The sequence below is a fragment of the Drosophila guanche genome, unplaced genomic scaffold (assembly GCF_900245975.1).
Source record: "Drosophila guanche unplaced genomic scaffold, DGUA_6, whole genome shotgun sequence".
Classification (NCBI taxonomy): Eukaryota; Metazoa; Arthropoda; class Insecta; order Diptera; family Drosophilidae; genus Drosophila; species Drosophila guanche.
This window is the reverse complement of record NW_022995747.1, coordinates 1,358,619-1,384,622: the sequence shown is the minus strand read 5'-3', so window position 1 is coordinate 1,384,622 and position 26,004 is coordinate 1,358,619. Positions and strand designations below refer to the sequence as shown.

At 41.0% G+C, this 26,004-nt stretch overlaps 1 protein-coding gene across 7 annotated transcripts in view; it reads left to right on the top strand.

The window, feature by feature from the left end:
- The first annotated feature begins 2,269 nt into the window (after nucleotides 1-2,269).
- The window catches only part of LOC117582740 (protein held out wings), a 35,860-nt gene continuing 12,125 nt past the window's right edge, over nucleotides 2,270-26,004 (top strand). For all 7 annotated transcript variants that reach the window (XM_034270674.1, XM_034270675.1, XM_034270677.1 and 4 more), the window contains exons 1-3: nucleotides 2,270-2,425; nucleotides 3,139-3,668; nucleotides 24,399-24,532. In XM_034270674.1, coding sequence (XP_034126565.1) covers nucleotides 3,356-3,668; nucleotides 24,399-24,532 — 447 coding nt within the window. In that variant the 5' untranslated portion in view covers nucleotides 2,270-2,425; nucleotides 3,139-3,355. The remainder of the gene's footprint in view (nucleotides 2,426-3,138; nucleotides 3,669-24,398; nucleotides 24,533-26,004) is intronic.

Genomic DNA, 26,004 nt, shown 5'->3' with positions numbered 1-26,004 from the left:
TTGCATTTGTGACCATAAAACGTGCGACATACAGAAAAGGCAAACCCCACAACCAAGGATAATGCGATAGAGTGTGAATACTGACTGGCTGGGGGGCGCACTTCCTTATACGAACTGCGTCCCGTTTTGGAACTCTTTGGCCTGCCCGAAACAATTGAAATAAATTTCAGAGATCACAGATCAGATCTGAGCAATGATGCATTATAATAAATCACGCCTTGCCACAATTTTATTTCTTGACAAAGTTGTGTGAAAATTTCAGACCATTTTCCTACAGACAGCCAAGCACTTAACAACTGCTAGAAATTTTGTTGTTTTGGGATTTATTTTTTGTCAGAAAAAAAAAACGAAAGTGCTACCTAAAAGAAAAAATAGATCTTCAATAAAAAGCCAAAGGCCTAGAGAGATTAAGCGGCCCACGGAAAACATTAAGATCGCCCCGCCATCATGCCACAGCAGATGTGCTGTCCAAAAAATGTTTTCGTAGGTGTAAAGAGATTGGAAAGGGCTTTTAGATTGGAGGCTTTTGAAGAGTGTAAATCGAAAATCCAAAAGCAATACAATGTCTTCATCTTTACGCCACATTGACACATATTTCAAAGGCAATAAAACTGTATAACGGCCCACACACAATGACCATATGACCATAGCCCCATAGCCCCATACCTCTGGCAAGTGCACACAAATTTGGCGGACTTGTCTGGCGAGATCAGATGTGGATGTGGTCTGGTGGTGGGCGCCTGCTTGTCCGCCTGCCTGCTTTCCAATGTCCACGTCCACGTCCACGTCCACGTCCACTCTAAACTTTCACGTCTCATTTAAGTGCATGCGGGTGCTGAACACACGGAAGCCGCAGACGAGCCAAAGTCAACTGAAAACAAGAAAGAAAGGCTGACACTTTGGGGGCAGGTGAAGTTTTGGATACACTTTAGTAACGATTACTAAATGATTTTTCACTAAAATCAATCAATATATGCCTAAAATTAATTCACAAACTAAAACAAATCTTGCATTATGTTAGGGCTAATCGTCATACCCTCTCTCAGACAAGTGTACAAATGAAAAATTATATATTTTTGCTATGGAAAGTAAAAGTTGTCGCTGGCATAGGGTGGCTTATATGGTGCGTCGCCAGCGAGCAGCAGCGCCAGCGCCACCATCATCAGACCACTGCGAATGCCAATTTTCCCACATACATTTCAGCATTTCAGCATTTGGCTTAAAGGCAAAGGAGTTAACACCAACAAGGTACGGTGTTCATTTGCATGGGCTTTTGGCCAGCCCCCAACGGCTTTTGCCCCCGCATCTGTGCACAATGTCGGAGAACAACAAAACGTTGGCTTGGTTCTAATCTGCCGGCAATTTCCGTGCGTAATTAATGCCCTGCCTCCGTCAGTAACCATACAGAACATTAAATTATATACATGTGCATACATATGTAGCATCTATCCAGATTTTAGTGTCATACTAGCTATAATTTAGCTAGTAATCCCGCACCATCTGAAAACTCATTCAAATCTACGCCAACGCGCCAAATTGTTGATTATTTTTCTGCTAGGTGGCAACGCCAGCTTCATTGTTTTATAATATTCACTTTGTCAGCAATATTAAGCCTGTAATTTATTAACCCCATGTGTATTTAGCTACATTTGAGATGTCCTATAATTTGTCAACTCAATTATTTACATTTTAAGCGAAAATATCTGCAATAACCTAAACAGCTGCAACAACTCTATTCGATGCAATGCGCGATAATTAGGGTGTGACTGATATTCGAAACGTAGAGAGAGAGCCACACAAGAGAGCGCGTGACGTCACAAAAGCCAGATTGGTGTGGTGTTGTATGGCCGATTCACTAAAACACTTTATTATGGAATGTGTTAGCTGTAATAAGGATTTAATAAGGAAAAAAATACATTTTAAATTAGTAAACGTTGAGAAAAAATTAAAAAAGTTAGCTAAAATTACAACCACTATATACAAATATTTAAACAAAAAATTAAAAAAATGGATTGAAATATACATTTAAACTGCTAAGACCCTTTAAAAATGATTAGTTAAACCTCTAATAAATTTTATCTTCCCCTCTCATTACAACTTCTAGTATTATTATCGAAAACCGCCTTGTATTCAAAACCACACTTGTGACGTCATGCGAGTGAGCGATCGATAGAGAGCGAATGTAACAAATGCCACCCTCTCAAGCACACAGCACGATCGCACACTGTCGAGCTATCGCGCTTTATGCCTCGCATTCAGATTCTTTTTCTCTGTCTTCGCGCTCGGTTCAGCTGTAGGAATAAACGGTAAACGGAATCGCGTTCAAGCAAAGTCCCCGAGATCGATCCCCATTCGTTCTTCTCCGACTCGAATAATAAAAAATCATCACTAGAAAAGGAATCCTCATTCGCTTAAACCATAAGAAGTGTGTATATTGGAACATTTCCAACGCGTATTACAGTGAAAACCAAATGAAGGCAAACCCTAAACCGAAGAGATAAAACAGACAAACAGCAACGCTGCTGCTGCCCTGCCATCAACATAATCAGCAACTGTGCATATTTCTGCAAAAATTCGAATATATTCCAGCGAATGTCGCACTGGAATTCCTGCAGTTGTGTTAAATAATTTCATAAATTTGTTAAAATACGCTGGAAAATGTGTAGAATAATTTGCATTTAAAATTATTTTCCTTTTTGTTGTATTTGCTCTCTCTGCGGGGCTGCAGCAGCCGTGCCTGTGAGTGGGAGCGAGCTAGCAGATATTTTGACATTCTGCTTTCATTCATCTCCGCCGCACTCACGCTCACTATCATATTAACTGCGCTCTCTTCTCTGTCGCCGTCTGGCTGCCTGCGAGAGAGTGTGTGTGTGTGTGTGTGTGACTCTGGCCTGCCTCTTTGCACACACGATCGATCTGCAGCGGCGGCGCTGAGGAATTTTCTGTCTTCTCGCTCTATCTGTCTCTCCTGGCTTTGTGAGTGTTGATCGCTCACGCAGTTTTTCGTCTCGTTGCTGTTACTGTTTCTCAAAGGCAAAAAAATAACCGAAATATTTTGGGTGGAGTTGTTTTCATTTCGTTTTCTCTTCGGCAAATACATAATAATAACACATTGCCCGTTGTGTCTCTCTCTTGCAGTAACGTGTTAAAGAAAATTAAACAAATTGTGCAATAAGTAAATGAAATCAGAGAACAATCAACGAAATAAAAGAATCTCTCAAGAGTAAACAGTTTTCATTTCAAAAGAATAAACAAATCTACAGAGCAACATTCTCTCTCACTCGTTTGCTCTCTTTCTCTCACCTACACCCCCCACAAACTCACTCACACACACATTCACCAACACAGCAACATAATGAGTGTTTGTGAGAGCAAAGCCGTTGTGCAACAGCAACTGCAACAGCAATTGCAGCAACAAGCAGCCGCTGCCGCCGCCGTAGCAGCCGCTGCCGTCGCACAGCAACAACAACAACAGCAGCAGCAACAACAACAGCAGCAGCAGCAGCAGCAACAGCCCCCGCAAGTGGTGGTGCCCCATCTGACGCCCCAACAACAGCAACAGAGCACACAGAGCATTGCCGACTATTTGGCCCAATTGCTGAAGGATCGCAAGCAGTTGGCGGCATTCCCGAATGTTTTTACGCATGTGGAGCGACTTTTGGATGAAGGTAAGCACAGAGAGAATATGCCTGTTGCAGAATTTGCCTTGTAGGAAAGTAACATTTTGGGGTTAATGCCACACATTTTAAAATGAAAAACTAACTTCCTTTTGCTCTGTTAACCTTAACAGTTTAGATTACTCTACTAGAGATCTGGCTTAAATTGGTCAAAGACCTGTCTGCCACTCTCCGTTTTGTTCTTCTCTGCCCATCTTCTGTCTGTCTCCTTACCATTCGAGTTCATTCCACCTTACAGCAGAAGAGCGGCGGTTGTTTGTTATTTTTAGTTACTTCCTTTTTGTGCGCCTCTTCGCGAGCGACTCTCACTCATTGAATTTCTCTCCTTTGGGAATCTGTATCGTTCTCTCTCTCTCTCTCTCTCTCTCTCTCTCTCTTGTTCTGTCTTTGGCCTCCACTCATGTCTTATGTTGCGTTCCCCTTTTGCTTTTGTTGTTCTTATTATGAATTCTTTGTTGACTTGGCCATTCGTACACAACAGAAAGAGAGAGCGCGCATGATCTGAGAGAAGAGATGTTCCGTTGCATGTCCCCTCCCTGGGGGGCAGCATCATCATCATACTCCACTCAAGAGTTTCGGCTACATTGAAGTGCGGTAAAAGTGTAGCACTGCCGCCGACGCTGCCCACGCCCGAATACCAGCCAGCCTTAAGGCAAAGGCAAACACACTTTTTGAGGGAAAACCAACAAAAAGTCAACTTACGGGAAACGAGGCTGGGGCGTGTGTGTGTCTGCCAGCCACTACCTGGTCGCATCTCGCAGTGCTCTATAAGTATTTGTGTATCAGTGTACGACTATCTCTCTGAGTGTGTGTGTGTGTTTGCCCAACATCTGTTGCCCATATGCATATAGAGCCCGTACTATGTGCCTGCACGGTAATGACAAAATTATGTTGCACAGATCTACACCAAACTACACTACACTACAGCTACAGCTACAGATACCGAGTTTTCGATTTTGTTTTTGCTTTTAATGTATTCGCATAGCTGCAAACTAGTTTCCCTCTCAACAAATTGTATTTGCTAAAGGCAAAGCGTTGACAATTTGTAAAACTCGTTCGACCACCAGACACAAAAATCACTCAAGAAACAACAAAAAAACTAAAACTAAAACAAGAATGTTCCGAGGTAATATTATGGACTAAAGCTATACCCGTTAGACGCATTTTGGGAAATTAAATGGAATATAAATACCTTTTAAAGGAAGCAAAGGTAAAGGCTTTGAAGAAAAGTTGTAATAATTCCATTCTTAAAATTCCTAAAAAATATTTCATAATAGTCTCACACTTGAAATTCGTTTGTGCTGCCTGCTGCACATAAAAACAGCATACCCTTGCATTACCAGGGTACCGCAATCCGTGCTATGGTCTCTCGGGGTTAGCTGTCTTATCAGCTTAGTGGGAGTGAGCCACAAGCCACACTCTTGCCAAAATATAGCACTCGGCGTGCTCTGGGGACCACAGCTTGTACACTGGACGGCTTTCAACTTTTCAACTTCTGCTTCTGCTGGGGGGCTGCCTTTTGCCTCTCCCTCTAGGGGGTTACCTCTGCTAGAAGTTTTTTGTGTTTTCCTCATTTGGCAACTTTCTCTTTTCAATTGCTGTCGTCGCTTGTTGTTTTCTCTGTTTTGTTTTCGACAACATGCGGGTCAAAACGAGGCAAAAATATTTTACATTCATATGTGTACATGTGTGTGTCCCGCAGAACCTTAAAAAAATAGTGACTTGCCATTCCTTTAAATTTGTTACATTTAAATTGTTCAAGAAGGATTTTGGGAATTTTATACATATTTTGAACTGTAAGCAGAGATTGACAGGAACTTAAATTGCTTTAAAGTGTTTTATTTTTTATTTTATTAAATCTAAAAAATATCAAAATTCTGAAACTCTTTAATGTCTGAAAACTGACAAATTCTTAAGCTGCTTAACATAATTTTGCATATACTTTTTTACACACATATTTGCGCTGTTGTTCGGTTGCGAGAGATCTAATTAGGTTCCTGCCTTACCCCAAGCTGCGGCAGAAACACAGCCACAGCCACAGCAAACAACCAACAATAACAACAACAACAAAAGCCTAAGGACCGACGGGTGTTTGAGGTTGCGGTTTCTGAGAAGATATTCCAATTGTGGTTGTTGTTGTGGGGGGTGTGCAACAATGTTTGCTTTGGGTTTGTTCCTCTTTGGGGTTCTATACTCATCCGTGGGGCAATACTACCTGTTGGGGCGTCTGTTCATTTAATATGCACAGCTTGTGATTACATTTGAATAGATAATAGTGTGCGTGTGGATACAGTGCGGAACTAAATTATAGTTTTAATAGAAACAAAACTCATGCTCTTAACCCGTCTACATGTGCTGGAAAGAGAGAGTGTTTCTACTGTAATCCCACATCTAGCGCCCATTTCTTTAAGAATTTTTAGCATCATATTCTAGAACAGTACCATCGAAATTCATATAAAAACAGTTCGGTCAGTTTATATATAATAAAATAAATTTGGATAAGTTTTTGATAACAATTTCAAGCAATATCTTCTCAGAATTCATTGTTACAAATCGATAATATCCCCAAAGGATTTTGCGATAAATAATTTATGATTAAAATCGATTTTTGATCGATAAATTACATTATTTTAGAATTTAATTTCGAATTTTGACATTTTTCCTTTCAATTAAACCCATGGCCAGTCATTCAAGAAACGCACTGTACAACCACGTACATTTTGTATATGTAGATATTCTTTTCTACATTTTACTCTTTTTCTGTTTATTTGCCGCGTTTTTTTGTATCGTCGTCTTCATTCCGCTCGACGCTTTTGGCACTGCTGACATAAATTTTGTGTTGCTGTGTTGTTTGGTTTTCGGTTTTCTGACTCACGCCGCCGCCCCAAACGAAGGCGAAGAATAAGTTTCGGCGGTCGAGTCGAGTGCACAGAGCGAAAGAGAGGGGATCGGGGCGCTGGCATTCGTTTGTATTGTATCTGTTAGATAGCTTTTATGACACACGCCGCTGGAGCACGTTTCTTCGGTTTGTAGCCTCTGGTATATCTGTTGCTGCAGTTGTATCTGTATCTGTATATGTATCTGTATCTCCGGACGAGTGCTGACTGCTGGCTGCTGTATTCTGTTTCGCTGTTGGCCTATTCATAGTCGTCGCATTTCGCACAGTTGAAGTGTGCCTAGACTGTGGAAACACTGGATGGACTGTGTGGAAAACGTCAAGCCAGCAGCACACACACTCGGATTACCGGCGACGCGATGCCGTAGTCCAAGCATAACTGCACGTACTATACGATCCGATCCGATCCGATCCGAGAGCCCAGAGATCTTTCTTCCATCTTCCGCATGACGTTTGTTTACACTGCCGCTAAAAAAAGAACCCCCAGATAGCAAACAAAAGCCAACCCATCTTTTTGATACACTTCATAGCGAATGATGTATATTTTGATGAAAAAGGAGACGACGCCCCAACCTACACCTGACCGAAATAAATTATATGTAAATTACTATAGAGCCTGAGGTGGATCTCTCTCGAATTGCTAACCGATCCCCATGCTACAGGAAAATAAAAATCAAATTACTCGTACGCCCGCATGCGGAATATATCTATAAGCATGCACACAGATACAGCTATATATTGCTGTATATATATAGACACACATACACACACACACACACACATATATTCTTGTGTTTGTATCTTGGCATTTCTCAGATACACAACAAAAAAAAAGAAAAAGAAATCGTTCTCTTCTCACCATGTCCGACATTTTTCATGAAAATTTTGAAATGTGTTTCATTTCATCTAAATTTAGATTATTGGAAAAACGAAATGGCTTGTCGGCCTTTCCATCGTTGGAATTTTCTCTATGCTACCGTTTTAGGGCGTTGTTTTTCCTGTGATTCAAAGTGGCAGGGTCGGCAAGGGCGGGGATTTGATCATTCAAATTGGTATTTAAAGTGCTTGCCAGCTTGTTGACACTAATGGTGGTCCATCGAGTCGAATGCAAACAAGCAGCGCGATGCCAAAATGCAAACAAATTACTTGAACCTTTGGCCATGGGACAGCTGCCCATCCATTCCTCTCTCATTACAAAAGTTACATTTGATGATCGATCATCAGCGCTTCCGAAAGCATTCAACTTAACGATCGATTAGGTTTATCCCAGAGTTGTTAACGATTTCGATTGCCAATCTTTGCATTCTGTTTAGAGGCTGTTTATGGGCCATGTTCAAGGTTTATTCTGGCATATGGCATGGAAAAAGCAATTAAAATACATAAAAAAAAACAAACTGATTGAAAAATTATCGAAATAATCGTTTACAGTCATGCATTATCGATAGCATATATTTATTTATCGCTCCATGGAGTTGCCCATCGCTTCAGCATTTTAATTTGAAATTTGCCACCACTACCTCAGGTTCCATCAATTTTCGCTCCTCCTACTCCTCCTAACTGACGTGATCATAAATTTGTTGACAATTGTTATGCGGAACGCGTAGGCACGGACAGCTGCTGTTTATAGCGCAGAAGCAACCAGCGCACCCGCACCCGCACCCTCGAAAGTGTCCTCCTCCAACCGACCAAACGAAATCATTCAAATCCAAAAGCGATTCCACGTCTCATTGCGTTTTCAAATTCAATTAAAATCTTTTGTCAACGAGCAGCCAGCGATCGTACGTCGTTTGGTTTTGTTTTGATTTGTGTTATTTGTTTTATTGGCCGTTTGGATGGGTTGGTTGGGTCGCTTGGTTGGGTTGGCTCTTTCTCTCTTTGTATCTGTTCGTATAAATGCAATCAAGCATACGACCACCGCGGAAGTTGACCAAAGCCTAAACCAAAACCAAATGAAGCCATCGACACAATACCAAAACTAATATGACTCTCTCAGTGGCAGTTGCAATTCCCATTGCATTTTGTTGCATGTAAAGGGCATTGATCGTTGATCGTTGATCGTTGATCGACCGATTGGGCTGGATCCCTCCATATGTTTTGTACGTTGATGAGGCGAAAGTTTGCTGCTGGCTTTTTGAATTGGCTTTCGTTTTGGTCAAATGAATTTGTCATGGAAAGTGGATCTTGATTGTGGGGAATTATTATCTAAGCATTACAAAATTGAGAGAGATTTAGATGGGAAATCATCTGCAAATCGATGGCAGTTTGTATCAGAAGACAGACCAAAAGGCTCAAAAAAAAAGCAGCAGAAAAATATTTTCCGCAGCTGAAACATTGAGAAACGATTTTCCTTCTCGTTTGCATTTTTCTTAGCGCCTTAATTTATCTTTTGGGCTTTATTTTATTACCTTGAAAGGTCGATAAAGCCAAGACTAGATCCGAGAATCCAGATTAATGAGCCCCAACCTGCAGTTACCGCAGCCTTTTTTTGTGCAGCCTTCAATTAGCAATTATTTATTTTCCTTGTAAATGCTTTTGCAACTTGAATATTGCGTCATTTGGCGGCAGCATGTTATTTGATAGCCAAGCGTGCCACAAATGTGTATGTGGCAATAGCTGGAGGAGGAATTTAATTTTTGACAAAAATAGCATTCGAAAAATGTGAAACAAAGAAGCGCGTAATTAAAATATATATATTTTCGCATGAGTCTCATATTTCTGCCCGTGCCTCCTGCCTCTGCCTCACGCAACAGAAAAACTTTGAAACATTTTTGGAGTGCCCCTAGACTGCCGTTGTCTCCCCTTCTGACTGGGGCACGCGACTACCAGCAGCCGCCAGCCAGCCATGTGGCATTAGACAATTGCTTTAATATGGCACCAGGCGGCACAGGCATAGGCACAGGCACAGGCACTGGCACTGGCACCGGCACAGGGGCACTCACACACAGTAGTCGACAAGCTGCACAAATTGAACAATTTGATAACGCGGAGCAGGCAGAGGAGAGGGTAGCAGACCGACTGCCACCACACTTGAGAGACGCGCACACAAAGAGGCAACATTGTGGGATTGTGTGGCCTTTGAAGTTGCGGGGGCTTTCAGTGTGCCCGCCGCCATATGGTCGGACTGTATCTCTTCCATCTCTGACTTCAAACTCGAACTTAAAACTCTTTAGAAATACATATATGGTTGGTTGGGATGCTGCCTGCCTGCCTGACTGCCTGACTGCCTGCCACTTGAAAGTGAATCAATTTTATTGCAGCCTGAAGTATTGCATTCGCCATTCGATTGGATATCGGCAATCAATTTAATTTTTCAATTGTACCTAAAGACCTCCAAAGACCTCAAGGCAGCGAGGGAAATAGAGAGGGAGAGATCTCGACTCCGGGGCGTGTGAAATGCGGGCCAAGCCTCGCCCTTAGAAAAACATTTTGGGTCTGCAAAACTTTGTTTGCGCTTTGGAAAACTAATGAAAATGGAAGAAAAAGTATTCCAACTATTTAGCACATTTCGGGAGGTATTTAATTAACAAAATGTACAAATTCCAGGCAACGATTTCCTGCATTTGCTCATCCTAAAGTTACCTTTCGCTTGCTCCAAGGTTTATTTAATATTTGAAGTAAATAAAACTAAAGGTGTTGAACAGGTAAACATTTAAATGAAGAGAATGGGAATTAATTAGCTCTGGGTATTATCTCTTGGGGATTGGAGAATGGTGCGCTGGCACACATGAAAATTCCCCTTTTATTACTTAGCTACTCTGCGAGAGAGATGGAGAAAACAAACATTATTTTCTTCATTCTGTTTTTAATCAAACACAATATGCATCGAACGTAAGAAAACAGAAACAAACAACAAAAGACACACAGATACAGATTGTATCTTAATCTTGTCGGTTTTATGTTGCTGCTTCTTTCTCTACTTCTTGCCATCTATTCTCCAGTGTGTCATTGATACGAGACAATTAACAGCAGCGTAATGCGCGCAAAAAGCAGATGGCAAAAAGTGGAAAATAAATGTAAGCCAAGAGATGGAAAAGATACAAAATAGAAATGCCGTTGAAGCACATGCAAATGGGTTAGAAGAACCCTACGGATATGGAGAATGGAAGTTGGGAATACTCTGGAATTTGCAGTGAACCTTGCTGTACAAATTATCCATAAGTGAAAGGCACAAACTAACACCTTCAGTGGATTAAACGCGCTTAACTACCATCTGAGACGCAGAACTAAGTCGATTTTTTAGCAAGTAAATTTGCAGCTCGAGTGTGCTCAATCTTTGGTATCTTCACTTTGTGACTTTTTCAACGCGCTTCGATGGCTGCAATTGTGAGGGGGGAGGAAAGGGTTTAGCAAGAGGCGACGACGCGTATTTGCTTTTTGCAGCATGAATGAATGAATCTTGGCTGCCAGCATGTGTCACGTCTTCTTGCTTTAACCTGTCCGACTGTCTGCTGTCTGCCACTGTATCTTTGTATCTCTTCGAGTATCTCAGACTCACTCTCTGTCTGTGTGTGTGTTTGTGTGATGGCATTTTGGCTTTAGATTTCTTTACGGGGGCGCCTTCACAACAGCCGTTTCAATTTTGCGCTATTTTTGGCAAACGCACTCGTCCATTCGCCTGCAGCTTGGTCTCTTTCAATCGTTTCGATTGAAAGTATTTCGTATTTCATAAAATTTAACAAATGCCACACCCCAATGGGCACCTAATTGTGGCATTTGCCATCATCTGTTCACATTTTGTGCCCCCCTCCCTGCCTGCCCCTCTGTGAGGTTCTGCTGTGTGTGTGGGGGAGTGCTGCATTTTGCTTTTGTCTTTAGTTTTGATTGGCTTTTTGCGTTTGCGTTTTGTCTCTTTTGCCTGTTGCCTGTTGCCTTTGGCTTGAATTGTTTTTCATTTTTGGCAGTTTTTAGTGGCTGCCTTTGATATATGCCATAAATGTTTTTTAATGTCGTGCTGCGTTGGCCACGTTTACACTGTATGCCGGTCGTATGCGTATTTGGGTTAAATGTTCATTTTATATGGACGCCCAGGCGCTGGCACTGGCACTGGGTCGGATCTCTCGCTCTCCGCTCATGTCAATGATGTGGCAGGCAGGTCCACTGTAGGCGAATAAATTAATTGTGTCTGTGCTGGAAACTCATGTTTCGCTTTAAATGGTTATCCTGTACGATCGATCTAATGTGGCGAGGGTGCAATCAGAGATTTCCATTGAATTCAGCGTGGTTTCGATTTGCAATTAAATAAAACGTTTGCACTTGCCACGGGCATAAACAAATTCAATTGTTGAAATGGCTTGGTGCAATCATTCATTCAATCAATCAATCATTGGATAGTGATTCCACTGGAATGTGTCATTTGATCGATTTACGCGCATGACTGGCACTTTGCTATTCCGTGGAATTGTTTAGCTCTCAGCAAGCAGTGCAAAGCAGTGCAAAATTACCCATTACAAATTGCATTTGATCTACTGGAATATTTTCGACTTGATGTGTATTTAATTCACTTTTATTTAATGACAATTTCTATGCCTGCAAGGCCTTTGTTTTTTTTTATTAAATACCAAAACTGCCCACACGACTTGCAGGTTAGCTCTACCTTTTCCCTCTCTCTTCGCCTCCGCATCTTTTGAGCCCTGACTCCACTATGTTTTGTCGCTGTCTCTCCCCTTTGTGGCATCATCATCGAACGATGTCCAAGGACGACTTGTGCCTTATCAGCCATGGCAACAACTCGAATGTCATTGGCATATGCCACAACATCACACAGCAGATACGGGGTGTGGGGTGCACTTGCATTTTCTGGCCCACAGTTAAGGTTTATACGTAGGATTTTCCGGTTTTCCACGCACTAGAAGAGGACAAACCCACACACCACACACCAACATATAAATTGTCATACAAAGCGACACTTGGGGCGGAGACAGGCCATAACAAAAGTGTAAAGAAAAGAAGACAACACAAAAAAAATCAAAAAATAAATAAATTAACAGCAAAAGAAAAGGAAAACGAAAAACGAAGAAGAGATTGACGAGTGCCCCGCAGCGGCATGACTAAAAATAAACAAAAAACGTGGGCGCGAAAGAAACAACAACAACAAAGAGAGAAAAAAAAACCAAAAGGAAGAAAGAAATGAAAAAGGTGTTAAGAACAAGTTGCACACTCAACAAAGCCCCAAATCCAACAGGCTAAAACTACCCACAGATGCCACAGGCACATCACAAATACAAAGTTTACTCGTACGTACGTACGACTGTGTACATTTATTATTATAATAAATCCCATTCAAGGCAAAGACTGGGTACCGGGTGGGTGCAAAGCAAAAACACACAAAAAAAAGGGAAAAGAAAAAGGCTGGCGGCAGCTTTGGGCTTTTGTTTCAAAACGAGTTGTTTTCGGCCACACTTCAATGTTGGTCAAATCAAGCGCATATTACGCTATATATAAAAATAATTACGACGCTGTTGTGTTGGTGTAAGCTAATGCTCGTTCCTACACGTAAATCATTTTCGGTTGATAGAGTGACATACAGAGAGAGAGAGAGGGAGAGAGGGAGGGAGAGTGGGAGAGCGCAATTGATTATGCGACTTAAAGTGAGAGGCAGGCAAGACCATGACCCATTCAAAGGTACACATACTCGCACATGCTAAACATGGCAAATAAATATTTACTTAATGTAATAGAAATGTTTTGAGCTTTCGAAATTTGAGTTTAATTATGTGAGGAATTCTTGGAGCTGAAGATTTCTTGCATTTCGGTGGGTATGGGAATATCACGTGAGAGCTTTACTCTCCCACACACTCCCTCCCCTTTGGGTAGATGGGGATATTCTACCTGCGACCCGGTGCGCTCTCTAACGGGATATTCCTATCCAGCATACGCGATCTCTCTCTCTCCCACTGCATTCCTTCTAGCTCTCTCTCAAGTTTACAGTTGCTTGCTCTCTTACAGGAAGCAAGCTTCCATTTGCTCTCTCTCTCTCTCTCTCTATCTCTCTGCCATCAGCCTCTTTAACCCTATAGTGCCTATGAGGTATTATGATCGCTCAACATTCGTTTAATAAATATGGACCAAATCGAGTTATTGTATGTGTTATTTTTTTTGTTTTGGCTAATTATGGTGCTGTGGGGGCTGTGCTTGAAAACGAATATTATAAACATGACATAAGCAGCGATAGCCACATATCCATAGCCATTGCCGGTCCGGTCCGGTCCGGTCCGTCCGACTGATCCAAAAACGGCACCAAACTGCAACTTTCACCGGAATGCCATAAGGCAACAAATGATTTTTCCAATAGCCAAACTTTACTATGGGGCTAGCAGGCAGCTGACGGCACACGGCCATCGCACGGGCCTGTATTTTGTACTTTGAAATAAAAACAGAATGTTTAACATTTGATGGAATGCAGCGTTTTTCCCATTTTTGTGTTCTAGCGTTATTTATTGTTTATGTTTACACAATTTGGATAATGATTAGCGATTGGAAATTGCTCGAATAGAATTTTTGTATAACGAAAAATTAATTGCAAGAAACGAAATGCAACGAAGGGAACACATTTAACAGGATGTAACGAAATATTCAATTTATACGTAGAATATATGTATGTGTGTATATCTGCCCAAAAAGGTCATGAACCCTGCGGGTGTCTTTTCCCTCTCCCTGTTTTGTGGCATCATCTTGGTCTTTGTTTATGTTCCCCTCCCCCCACGGGTTGCCGCGACTCCGGAAAAGTCATTCGGCTACTCCAGAAATAAACAAGCGAGAAGCAGCAGCAGTTTGGCAGTGTGTGGGGCATGGGGCAAGACTGAAATCTTATATTCTAAATATTCTTAAAAATAGAAGTCCCACAAACAACGCTGAAATGTGGCAAGAAATCGTTGAAAACGTTGTCTGTTGATTGAGGTGCTTGGGTGCTTGAGTAAAAGTGTAAAAGTGGTTACGGGTTCAATTTACTTTTATACTTAAGCTCTTGGAAGGTATAGTATGAATAGGGAGAAGAAACTTCCAAGAAATTCCTGAAAAAAATCTCCATCTTTGTGTTTTAAATTAAACTCTAGACGTGATGGCATCTTCATAATATATTTACCTGATAAATTTCCCTGTTTTTTCCTGTTTCCCTTTACGGCAAACCCACCCGCCAGGCAGTTACACAAATCAGTGGAAATTCTGTTAGTAGGTGGATCATAAATTGTTTTCATATACATATGCAAACCGCCATTTCAATGTATTATTATTATTATCTTATCTAATCTGAAATTTATTCTCCCTCTTTTTTGTTTATTTGCAGGTGAGTTTCCTTATCACGGCGTCCAATGCGATAAAGCGAGATACTGCCCACACACGGTAGCAGCAGACGGCAACAAAATGCCGACGGCTCTGACTGAGGCTAACCTGATTGGCTGAGTACACAAATCGTCTATTAGCTATACTATAAATTGTTAACTTTTAATTGGTTTAAGCAGCCATTGCAATCGTCAGAGCAGGGCAGAGCAGTGGCAGCGCAGAGGGAGGGCCATCATCATCATCCACATTGATGTTATTTTGTTACTTTGCGCTGGGTTTTATGAGTCCCCCCTCTGGGGTTTGGCGGGGTATGGGTTGAGTCGCCCATAAAAATCAGCTTCAGTTAATTGCTTTATAAAAATGGGCGCGTGTGTCTACCCGACTACCGTTTTGCTGAGTTTTTTATCATTTTATTTGTAGGAAATGACTAAATTGTCATTCATCTCTCTTGCCAGTGCCCCCCCGGTGGCCGCCGCTCGGCTATGAAATTTATGCACTCAAAGGTTTGGCATTTTTCCATTCAAAAGAGAAGCTCAACTGAACCCCTTGCCGAAGGGAGCGGACGAGCAAAGCAAGCAGTGGGAAGCCACCCGAATGTTTCGTTACTCTTAATTAATTAATTTTCTTTGTGTGTATATTTTGGATTTTTTTATTTTTCTCTTCAGCTTGGAGTTGGGTGCGGCTTCCTGCTTTGGTTTTAGATATTCTTTGAATGGGAGTACACTTTTAATGTGTTATGGCAATGAGCTACGAGCTGGACTCTAAAGCACCAGGATAAATTGATTAGAAAATATATAAACCAACATTTAGGGGCAATTATTTATCCTTAACTTCAAATAGGAGCATTCTGTACTCATTATAGTTGAATGCGGTTTAGCTAGCATTTTTCCTTTAATCATTTATTTTCGAGGCAATTTGCGCTTTGATTGCGCATTTACTTGATACGTTTTTGGGTTCGTTTCTCCCTAGGCCTCTGGGTTATATACTCGTTTTGTGGGGGCATTTTGCTGAAAATTGTGCTCATGGGAACTGATTGATTAGCGGTTAGTGCCTTCTCGTAGGCTTCGACTCTCGATGCCTTCGGAGTGACAAGCCGACCATCGGCCAAACCACCAACGACCAACGACCATCGATCGATCGAGCGACTGCAGAAACAGTAACTGCCAGACGACATTTGCAATGTTTTTTGGCAACGACAAGTTGCCGTTGCAATTGGGTATTTTTGTTTCTCTCCTCTTTTTGGTTAGCAATTTTCCAAACGTGTTTGTTTTTGTTTGTTTGTTTTCGAGTTGCAGCAGCCACATAACTGTTTGCCTTCGGCTCTCACGAAAATAGTTGGGATGGTGAGGGTGGTTCGGGGTCGGGGGGAGTACACCCCACATTTAATGAGTGCCGTGCCGGACAGCTGTGAAAATGTTTATTCGTCCCATGACTCAGTGTGATGGAAACATTTGGCATTGTGAATCAGTTAACAATTTCATTGTAAATTAGAAATGTGTTTCAAATGAGAAGATTTCAATCTAAATAAATGTATACATAATGTACACATACATCTTCAGAGATGTAAAGCCAGCCGGCTGCTGTTTTTTTGCTGTCCAGTTGCAATTGTCTTATCTCTTCATCTTGATTGCATCTACACGCGCATTGCTTTGCTCTCACGCCAAGCCATTCTCTCGCGAATTCTTCACTCCATTGCTCTCTCAGCAACAACAACCAACAGCAAAAGGCGTACGCAGGTAGCCGCTGCACTTTGTAGTTGTCGGCAAACGGGATTGACTTCTGTCGTTTCATTTCACGTGCATTGCTCCTGCTCGCACGCATTACATGCTATTTTAATTCCTGTGTTCCAATGCACAAAGAAAACAACCACAATGAGCTTTAGCCTCGCTCTCTCTCTCTCTCGCTCAGCTCACACTTAAGCATGAGGAACAAGCGTAAGCATACGGTACTTCTACTTTGCAACGCAGTTCCTGTTTCATTAACGACTATAAGATATATTAATAATAACCTACTCCAATTACCAAAAAAATAAAAACAAGTTATAAACCAAACATTTCAAGGGTAGCCCCAACACCTTTCGTCTTGTTAGTTTGATTGATTGTTTTGACACATATTTAATTTCGTTGATAAGTGGCTTCTGCTGCTGTTCGTGATTGACTGACTAACTGACATACTCTCATACGCCACTGGCACACCCAATTCTACTGTTTCCGCCCTTGATGCTCTTAAGCGATTTACGGAGCCCTACTTAATGCAAAGCTCTGCTGCTGCAGCCTGCCTCCCACAAGTATTTTCTTTCATTTGTTGTTTTGTTTTCCAAGTGCATGTGAAAATGTGTTTTAATCTGGGGGCTTCCCCGATCAAGACCAACCCACAGCGGAAAACATACATAATTTGTGTCTGTCTTGTCCGTCTTTCCGTGTGTGGTGTGTGTGCATAATGCTGCTTGTTTGAGTTTAAGTGCTGCTGCGTGTGCGCTGGCAAACAACTTTCCACATTTCCATTGTCTGTGGAAAACTGAAAGTTCAAATATAACATTTCACTTCCTTTCGGATTCAGCAACACCTCATCTCTCGCTCTAAGGGGAAATGCTAAAACCACTCCCACTGCCCCTAGTCTCCCTCGAGGGCATTCTGGCGTGTCGACAAGACTTAAAGCTCGTCAAAATGTGGCACACAGAGCGACTTCCAGAATAAGTGTGTCGTCGTCTCTCTCTCTCTCGTCTGTGACATGTGAAAAGTCTGCTTGTTGGCCAATTCTGCATTGTTTTTGATTTATTTCACAGTTTTTTCCTTTTTTTTTACACATTTTTGTAGGTGCCTCGCAGTGGTTGGCACAAACAATTTTAAAGAATTTTCTTGTTATATTTAATGAGCGTCCAAGGTATCAGCTAGTCGCAATATCTTTGTTTTTCGCTGTTTCCTTTCGTCTCATGTACTTTGTACAATTCTCCTTTGAAATATGCCAAATCTTTGGCTCACTCTTTGCGATGTGGGTGCCGGCATTAGCTTTTAATGCCCTTAGACGTATGTTGACAATGATGAGCCATATTAATGGCCAATGGAGAGAGAATTTACGCTGTTGGCCAGCCAGCCAGCAGCTTAAAGTGAGGTAGCCTCGCGCATTGAGTGTCCATTAAAATTCCGCCTCCTCCCATTTCTTTTTAATACAATATTTCTTTGTTGCCGCGTAATTAAACGGCAACAGCCACTCATTGCGATGGCTAATAACAAGATTTGTGTGTCTGTGTGTGAGAATATATTTCGGTGGCATTACGAAGTCGAAAATTAGTCACGAATTTGCTGGGGGGGGGGGGGGTTTGTTTGATACATTTTTGCACGTTTGACCAAGTAAATGCTGTGAGATCTTAATCGCAACGATTTATTTGTTGCCAAATGCCTGGCGAACTCGTTCCCGAGTGTGGCTGTGGCCCAGAACATGATTTGGTAACAGCAATTTAATCTTGTTTTAATTTTTATTGAATTACATTTAATATATTCGATACACAGGCTATTGATACGCCTGTTAATCCCAAAATATCCCACAATGTACCGTAAATTAATCACACATTTCATTTAATTAAATGTGCCTTCGCGCCTTTAAATCTTCCATCCATTGATTTTCATGTTCGTTCGAGGGTAATATGATTTTGAACAGCTGTTGGCAGCGGAGATGATATCTTTCTATCGATGATGTGCAAGGGCTATTATTTCTCTCTATTAGTTCTGACTAATAAAAGTTAAACAATAATCTATAAATAATAATAGACAACACAGTTACATCATCCACGGTTGTCCGCCCCTAAAATAAATAAAAACCCATCAAAATGCAAACAAAATATTTGGCTAAACAAATTATGCCTTAACCGAATATATTTATAGCCACATTTAAGTCCGATTTTGACATTCGGTACAGCCCCACAAATAGAGCATGTCTCTCCTCTGGGAAGTGTTTATTCTATCGACCGGCTTGTGCCAGAATCCAAATATAAAGTAATGAACAAAATCAACATACACAAAATGGGCACCAAACAGGGGAAATTTTGGGGTTTATTTAACTAACAATTTGTACAATTATTCCGTGTTATTGTTAGCCTAATGTGCGTTTTATCATTTCTCAGGGTGTGTTTGCTCAAGTGTTTATCCGCATGTCTGGGCTGCCGAACCAGGTGCAGATTTATTATATTCCGACATGTATCCGTGATTTTTTGTTTGGGTTCTTGCTTTTCGCCACTCTTTTGTTGCAAATTCATTTGCAATATTTCACTGCACATTCAATAAACACACGGAAACTAAGAAAACTCTGAGAAATAAAACAAAGAAAATTGTGCGAAAAATGTAATCAATAATCGTACGAATTTATTGGCAAAAACTGCGCAAAATTTCCTTAACATTTCAAAGCCAACAAGTTTATGTATAGCCAAGGGCATGGAAACTCTTGTCCCAATATTTATCTTTCAGCACAATGCAAAGTTTCACTCGGAAGTTCATGCAAGTGTAAGTACCTGCCACACATCGTTTGGAAATATTACAACGGAAATTAAGAGTTCTCCAGCATTGAAAACATTTTAAGAAACTCAAGAAGAGATTTAACATGAAATAAGCATCTCTTCCCTTTTTTAATGGTATTTCCGTTGCTCTGTTGGCACAGTCTCCGCTCCGTTCTGTGTGCTGGTTCTCTGCTTTTAACCCAGTTTCAAGGACAAGCCATATTCCCCCTCTCCAGCTTCATCTATCGTTAACCCACTGCTGATATTTTTTATTGGAATTTCTCTCTTTCCCCTCTTTTTCGCTTTTAGTCTTTGTTTTGTTTTACGCAACCTTTAATTGTGTTTCCTTTTTGTTTTGTTTGAGTTTATTTCTCTGCGGATATTGTTAGCCAGAAATTACATTTTCATACCACATCGGTTACAACTTTCAGTAAACTTTTGTTTTCCGTAACACCCACCAAAAATGTGGCCTGCATGTGCAATTTTAATTATAAAATCATGTTGACAACAACAAAGAATCCCCGCTAATATTTATATTATTTTGTTTGTTCAGAAATAACCATTTTGCTTGACTATAATAGAAATCTTGGAAATATCAGCCACGAAGCGAGCGTGTGAACCGACATGCCACTGACAGTTTTATGATTGTAGCAAATTTATTTCTAAAAATGCATAAAAAACTGTCATTCGTGTCGCCCGCCAGCTTTGGAAATATTCATTAATTAAAATACTGAAAAAAAATCACAAAAATCCAAGCAAAACCAAAGAAAACACGGATTTTCAGCTAAATTAACAAATATTTATTCTTGCAGTGGTGCGAAACACCCAAATAGCTGGAGGTGCGTTTTAGAACTTGAAGAAACAAATCAAAAATAAATGAATTTATTGCCTTAGCTCTGCTCGACTTATAGCTACGACACGCACTGTTCCAAGCACAACCACAACCACAATCATAAGGCAAGAGAGATATGCACAAAATATGCAAAAAGCTTCACGAAAAAATAAAAATACAAGCGAATAATGAAATTACTTGAACGCACAATAAACATTCCTTTTTTTTTTGTGGCGTTTCGGTTTTGGTTTTGATTTTTGGTTGTACAAATACACTGCCAAATTGCAAATAATATTTCCAAGGCCAATGGAGTTCAAAACCAAAAATAAAGCTCACAAAACATTACTAAAATACCGGGTACCCGATGGGGGCTTAAGTGCAGCAATCAATGTGAACCTTAAACGTTTCTTTGCCATTTCTGTGGACAATTTTGTTAAGGCAAGAGTCACAGAGTCAGGTCGAAACCCACACAGAGACACGAGACGTACTCAGACCAGACGGACAGAACTCATTTGACATTGTTGGCTTTGGGTTGCCAGACACCCACGCTCGAATATCGTGTGGTACTCGCTTGTATGAATGGTTTTGCATTCATAAATTAGCTGGCAGATACTTAGATATGTGTCGCACTTAGCCACAGTCCCCACCACGCCCGCACTTGTCGCCTCTTAGCCATGAAAATCGTGAGCCAATGCAAATTGTTCTCCCAGCTACAGCAAAACAAAAAAAAAAACAATCAATCAGCGCCCCCCCCCTGATGAGATGATATCTCTCGTGTTAAGCTGTTGAGCTAAGCTCAGTTTTAATTTGGTTTAAGGTGTCGCTCTCTTGCATATCTTATGAGCGAGCTGTCTGTGACATTCGATTTGGGGATATTTGGTGTATTTGGTGGGAGCGCAAGGCTGTCGGGGCTATGGCTGTGAATGGTGGAATTGCTTGAAAGATGTCCTTAACTTAGCTGCTGATTAAAAGTTGCATTGATTATTTTTTGCTCTTGCTCATACTGTTTACACAACGGAATTCCATGTGCAGTCGCATTCGGTAAAACCCCGCTTATCGCCTTGCGCAAATATGAGCGAGTCTCTCTCTTAGTACGTACTGGCATCCCACTCGCACTCAGCAAGAACTGCGCTCTCTTATCTGCTCGCTCATGTCATCCTCTCTGAGCGGGGGCCTCTCTCAATGCACCCGCTCTAAAAAAACCGTAAACGTCCAGCAAAGGTAACGGAAGCGCAGAAGAGAGGGTAAGCGCTGACAATAATATTCCATTCGATAACTAATTGAATATCAGCTGCACCTAAAATAGTAGCTAAATGTTTCCTCATGTATCTTAAATATTTTTAGCTCATTCAATTTGCTGCGAAATTCAATCAAAATCCATTTATGACAGCACCGAAAATGTACCCTCTTCCATCGTTCAATCTGTTCAATTAAATTCCGCAGAATTTCATCCCAAAATCAAACCCAAAAGGCACTTCAAAAAAGTTCACCCCCACGCATCAAAATATATGTTAAATGTGTAATTATTTCTGCCACCCACTTTGTATATATGTATTTTATGCCCTACTTGCCTGCGGGGCAGCAAGGCCCCGAAGAACCCTTGCCAAAAAAAATAAAAGTCGTGGTGCATAAAATTTGACAACTTATGGTACGGATTCGTACCATCTCTCAAGTGCAGGAAAAAGCAGAAAAAAGCAACAGAGAATCAAAAAAAGTGCAGAAGCTAAATTTAAATTTTTAAATGTTGCAAAATGTGGCAGTGAATCGAAGGGAGGGAGAAAAGATTTCATTCTGTGAAATCAAAATCAAAAATGATGTCATATACAAATTAAACCGATTCCATTCATCCTTTAGCCTTGAGTTTCTTGCTGTTTGCTGTTGCCACTAATAACACTCCATTCGGCGCAAAGGTAACCCACTTGGTGGAGCCACATTGTGGGCGCTGAGGTTTCTACAAAATGATAATAATAATAATAATACTTGAGCACACCACACGCAAAGTTTTGCGCCAAATTTGGTGGCAGCTCCTCCGATGCTGCTGCCATATATAGAGCTTGAGCGTTGGCCAAGAGCTACATAGACAGATACAGATATAGAGTCATAAAAGTGGTCTCTATCTATGCAAATGATGACTCAAACTTGCATTAGGCGCGGACTGAATGAATATGAAAGATGAAGTAGAACCGAGAGTTGCCTTAAAAGCACAAACGACTCGACTTGTTAATGAATAAAATGGTCATTCATTGATAATTGTTACTGCTCTCGTTCGGTTCGCCCACTCAGGCAGGTCTCTCATTTCAGAGTTCTGAGTTCTGAGTTCTGACTGCCCTTAAATGGAGATTCTGTGTGTGGGGGGACGGCAACAGCAGGTGGTTCTCTGAGTAAGGGATTTAATTATAGATCTGAGAGAGAGACCCAAGTTATTAGTTAAGCCGCCTGCACAATATGCCGTCTGATTATAGCAATTTATCTAAATGCCGCCTATCCAATAAGCCATTGCCAGAAGTGACTAATTCGATTCGATATGCTGCGACTTCGTCATCGGTTCGGTTCGGCCAAATGCAAATGATTTTACACCAATTTAACCTCCACTCCGGCGGCGGCGACTCTCTTAGAGTCTTATTCATCTAATCTGGTTGCACAATCTGCAGCGTGCTTGGGTCACGTTGCACATTGACATATGCTCGATTAAAACTGACAGCTGTCTTGATTGAATGATCTTAAAGCTGTGATCCGATCTATTCTAAACTTGATGGAATGCTCTTCCATGTTGCGTGATGCAAAAACTCTACTCTCCCAGTCAATTTTCCTCGCTTGAGGCGAAAATCTCTACCATCTACCATCAATAGATATTTTTCTTAAATTTTTGTGCTGCGTTGCTGGCGGCGGCTGCCCCACAATTATTCTTCATCTTTTTCTATACATTTCTTGATGGGTTCTTTGACCCCGAAACCCACGCTGAACTCTGGAATGGAAAAACATCTTTTTATTTTCCATCTCGTTGCTTTACCGCGAAAAAAAAGTAATTTTAAATTTTTTGTGCAATTTCTTCTTCTGCGTTTTTGCTTTTCATTGTTTTGCCGCAGCACAGATTTCAGATTTCAGTTTGCAGATTTTTGTTCTTAATTTTATTTATGTGACACACAAAAGACAAGAAAAGATGCCGCAAGCTAGATACATTTGTGGGTGTATATAAAAAGTTAATTAATTTACTCAAGGCAAAGATGGACAAACGGTTCAAGGCAGGCCAAAGGATTTAAGACACTAAAAGTTTCTATAAAATAAATTCCACAAAGCATTATGCTGCCCATCAAATCGTATTTTCTTGTCAAAGTTTAGTCACTCGTTTTTCATTTAGTTGGACAAGTCAGTGGCGCGTTTAATTGATGTCACTTGTGGGCACAAATCTTGAGTCACTTCTATGACATCTGCCGCCTGGCCCCCCATGTAGCAGCACACACAAGCCCCAACAATTACCAAGTATTTAGTGACAAATTGTGAAGGCACATGCCAAAGACAAACAATGGCAATGCAATTGGGTTTGGGTTTATGCACAAAAGCAGAATAACAGCAGCCCCAGCAGCCACAAAATGTTGATCATATCAATTCGAGAGGGGCTGTCAACTGGCACAGTTGGGGGTAACTCACACAGCAGCCCACCCTGAACAGAAGTGTGAAATGTAGAGGCTGACCTCAGAGCTCACCTAGGGGTTGGGAGCTAGGGAAAATGCATGGCATAATTTGTTTATATATAAACCAAGTGATTTCATTGGCTATCAGCCCAACAACCTAATAAATAACAAAAGTAGCACTCAACTGCATGGCTGAGCATATTATTCACACGCCATTTTATTGATGCCCATTTAGTACATGAATTAAACGTAATTTAATACAACCACTTAGCCAAATGACAAATGGAACTCAGTCGTGGTTGAGGCTAGCAATTAAAATTTGTTTGTGCAACTTTCATTAGAGAATTTATTTATTTTTATGCAATTTCTTGGACATGGAAAAGGTGGCATTTGTTGCGCAATTAAGTGGATTGTTTATATAATTTGGTTGCAGATAAATTTAGGATCAAAATACCTTCGATGTACCCACCATTCACCATTCCCTTTTTTTGAGACAGAAATATTTTTCCTTTAAATTGAAATACTTTTCGGTAACTCTTTGCTGTATGTCTTTTCCATTTATTTAATCTCCATTCCCTTTTCGCTTTTATTACAGAAATTGCACGCGTGCGCGCCTCACTCTTCCAGATCAATGGGGTCAAGAAGGAGCCACTGACACTGCCCGAGCCCGAGGGCGCTGTCGTGACGATGAACGAGAAGGTTTATGTGCCAGTTCGCGAACATCCAGATGTAAGTTGAACCACTAAAATTAACAATTAACGCTGAATGACAAATAATGATGATCTAATTTATGGATCGACAACGATACATTTCGATGGCTCTGGGTTTCCGCCAATTAGAAAAGTGACAACGACATTAGGCAACAATGTCTCGGAGTGTTCACTGAGCAACTGGTACACCGGAAATGGCTTTAAGGTGTGCCAGTGCCTGCCTACCTACGACATGCTGTACTGTCTTCTTGTGTGCCACTGTTAGAGTCAGTCGTGTGTTAAAGTGTCTTTGAGACAAGACACAACACGCCCCATGCCAGATGCCAAATGCAAAGCTGTACCCCTTGCCCACCCATCCCTATATAGCCACCATGTGGATTAGATGCGCGGAATCATTGAAGCGTTTTAGGAAGTCGTTTGACGGCAGCACTCACTCCGGTTTCATTTCATTTAATTTACTTGTAGGCGTCATGTCAAAGCCAAAGCCAAAGCCAAGCCAAGCCCAGCCCCAGGGCCCTGCCACATTAGAATTTGATTTAATTTTATGCAATTTAAAATGTTGCGCCGTTCCAATCCGCTCTGTTATTTGTTTCTCGTTTAATTTGGAAATTGTTTGGGCGTAGTTTTTTCTTGTTTTTGCTCCCTCCTCTATTTATTTATGGCCTGACAGCAGCAGACGAGGAAATTTATTTTATTGCATGACACACTTTGCCTTTGGATGTATTTTATGTTGATGTATTTTTGCCCTCACCTCCCCGCCTCACTCCTCACTCTGCACTCTCTGCTGGCGTTCCAGATATCTGCGAGTAGGATGCATAAATTTAAATAGCATTAATTAGACTCGAAAGCATTTCAGATCGAGTGCTGCTTGTCCAAACAGCTGTTATAATCATTTTCTTGGACAAATGAGTGGCTGGCTGGCGCCCAAGCAATAGTTCAGGGCGAAACTGTCACCCAGGGAGGGGAATAAGAGAGGTTCGGACAGGGACCAGAAGAAGTGAGAGAAGCAGGGAATTTTCTGTGATTTTTTAGAAATATTTGTAGTGAAAAGTCAAGAAAACTCTGCAGATAATTAGATCTACAGTCAAAATCTATGAACCATTATCCCTGAACCATGACAAAACATTTCCCAAGAGTTTAAGCAAATCATAAACTGTAGAACAAAGCGAAGCAATCATAGAGGAAGGCGCCTGAAGTAGAGCAAAACATAAAAAACCATCAAAATGTGCGCTCCCAACCCATTTCTCATGTTATGTTGGTTCTCCCAGACCAATTCCAACTGAATATGAATGAGTTGAGTTCATAAATTAAGCAAGAACATGTATAATTTCAAATGAAACACAAACTTGACAACTTTTGATGTTGTTTTTGTGACATTTTCCAAATGAAATCTGGCACAGAATCTATAGCTCCAATCGGCGCATCCTTAGACCCGCTTTCAGGTGTTCAAATCAGTCTATTTTCAATAGCCAAATGCTTGGAAATTTCCTA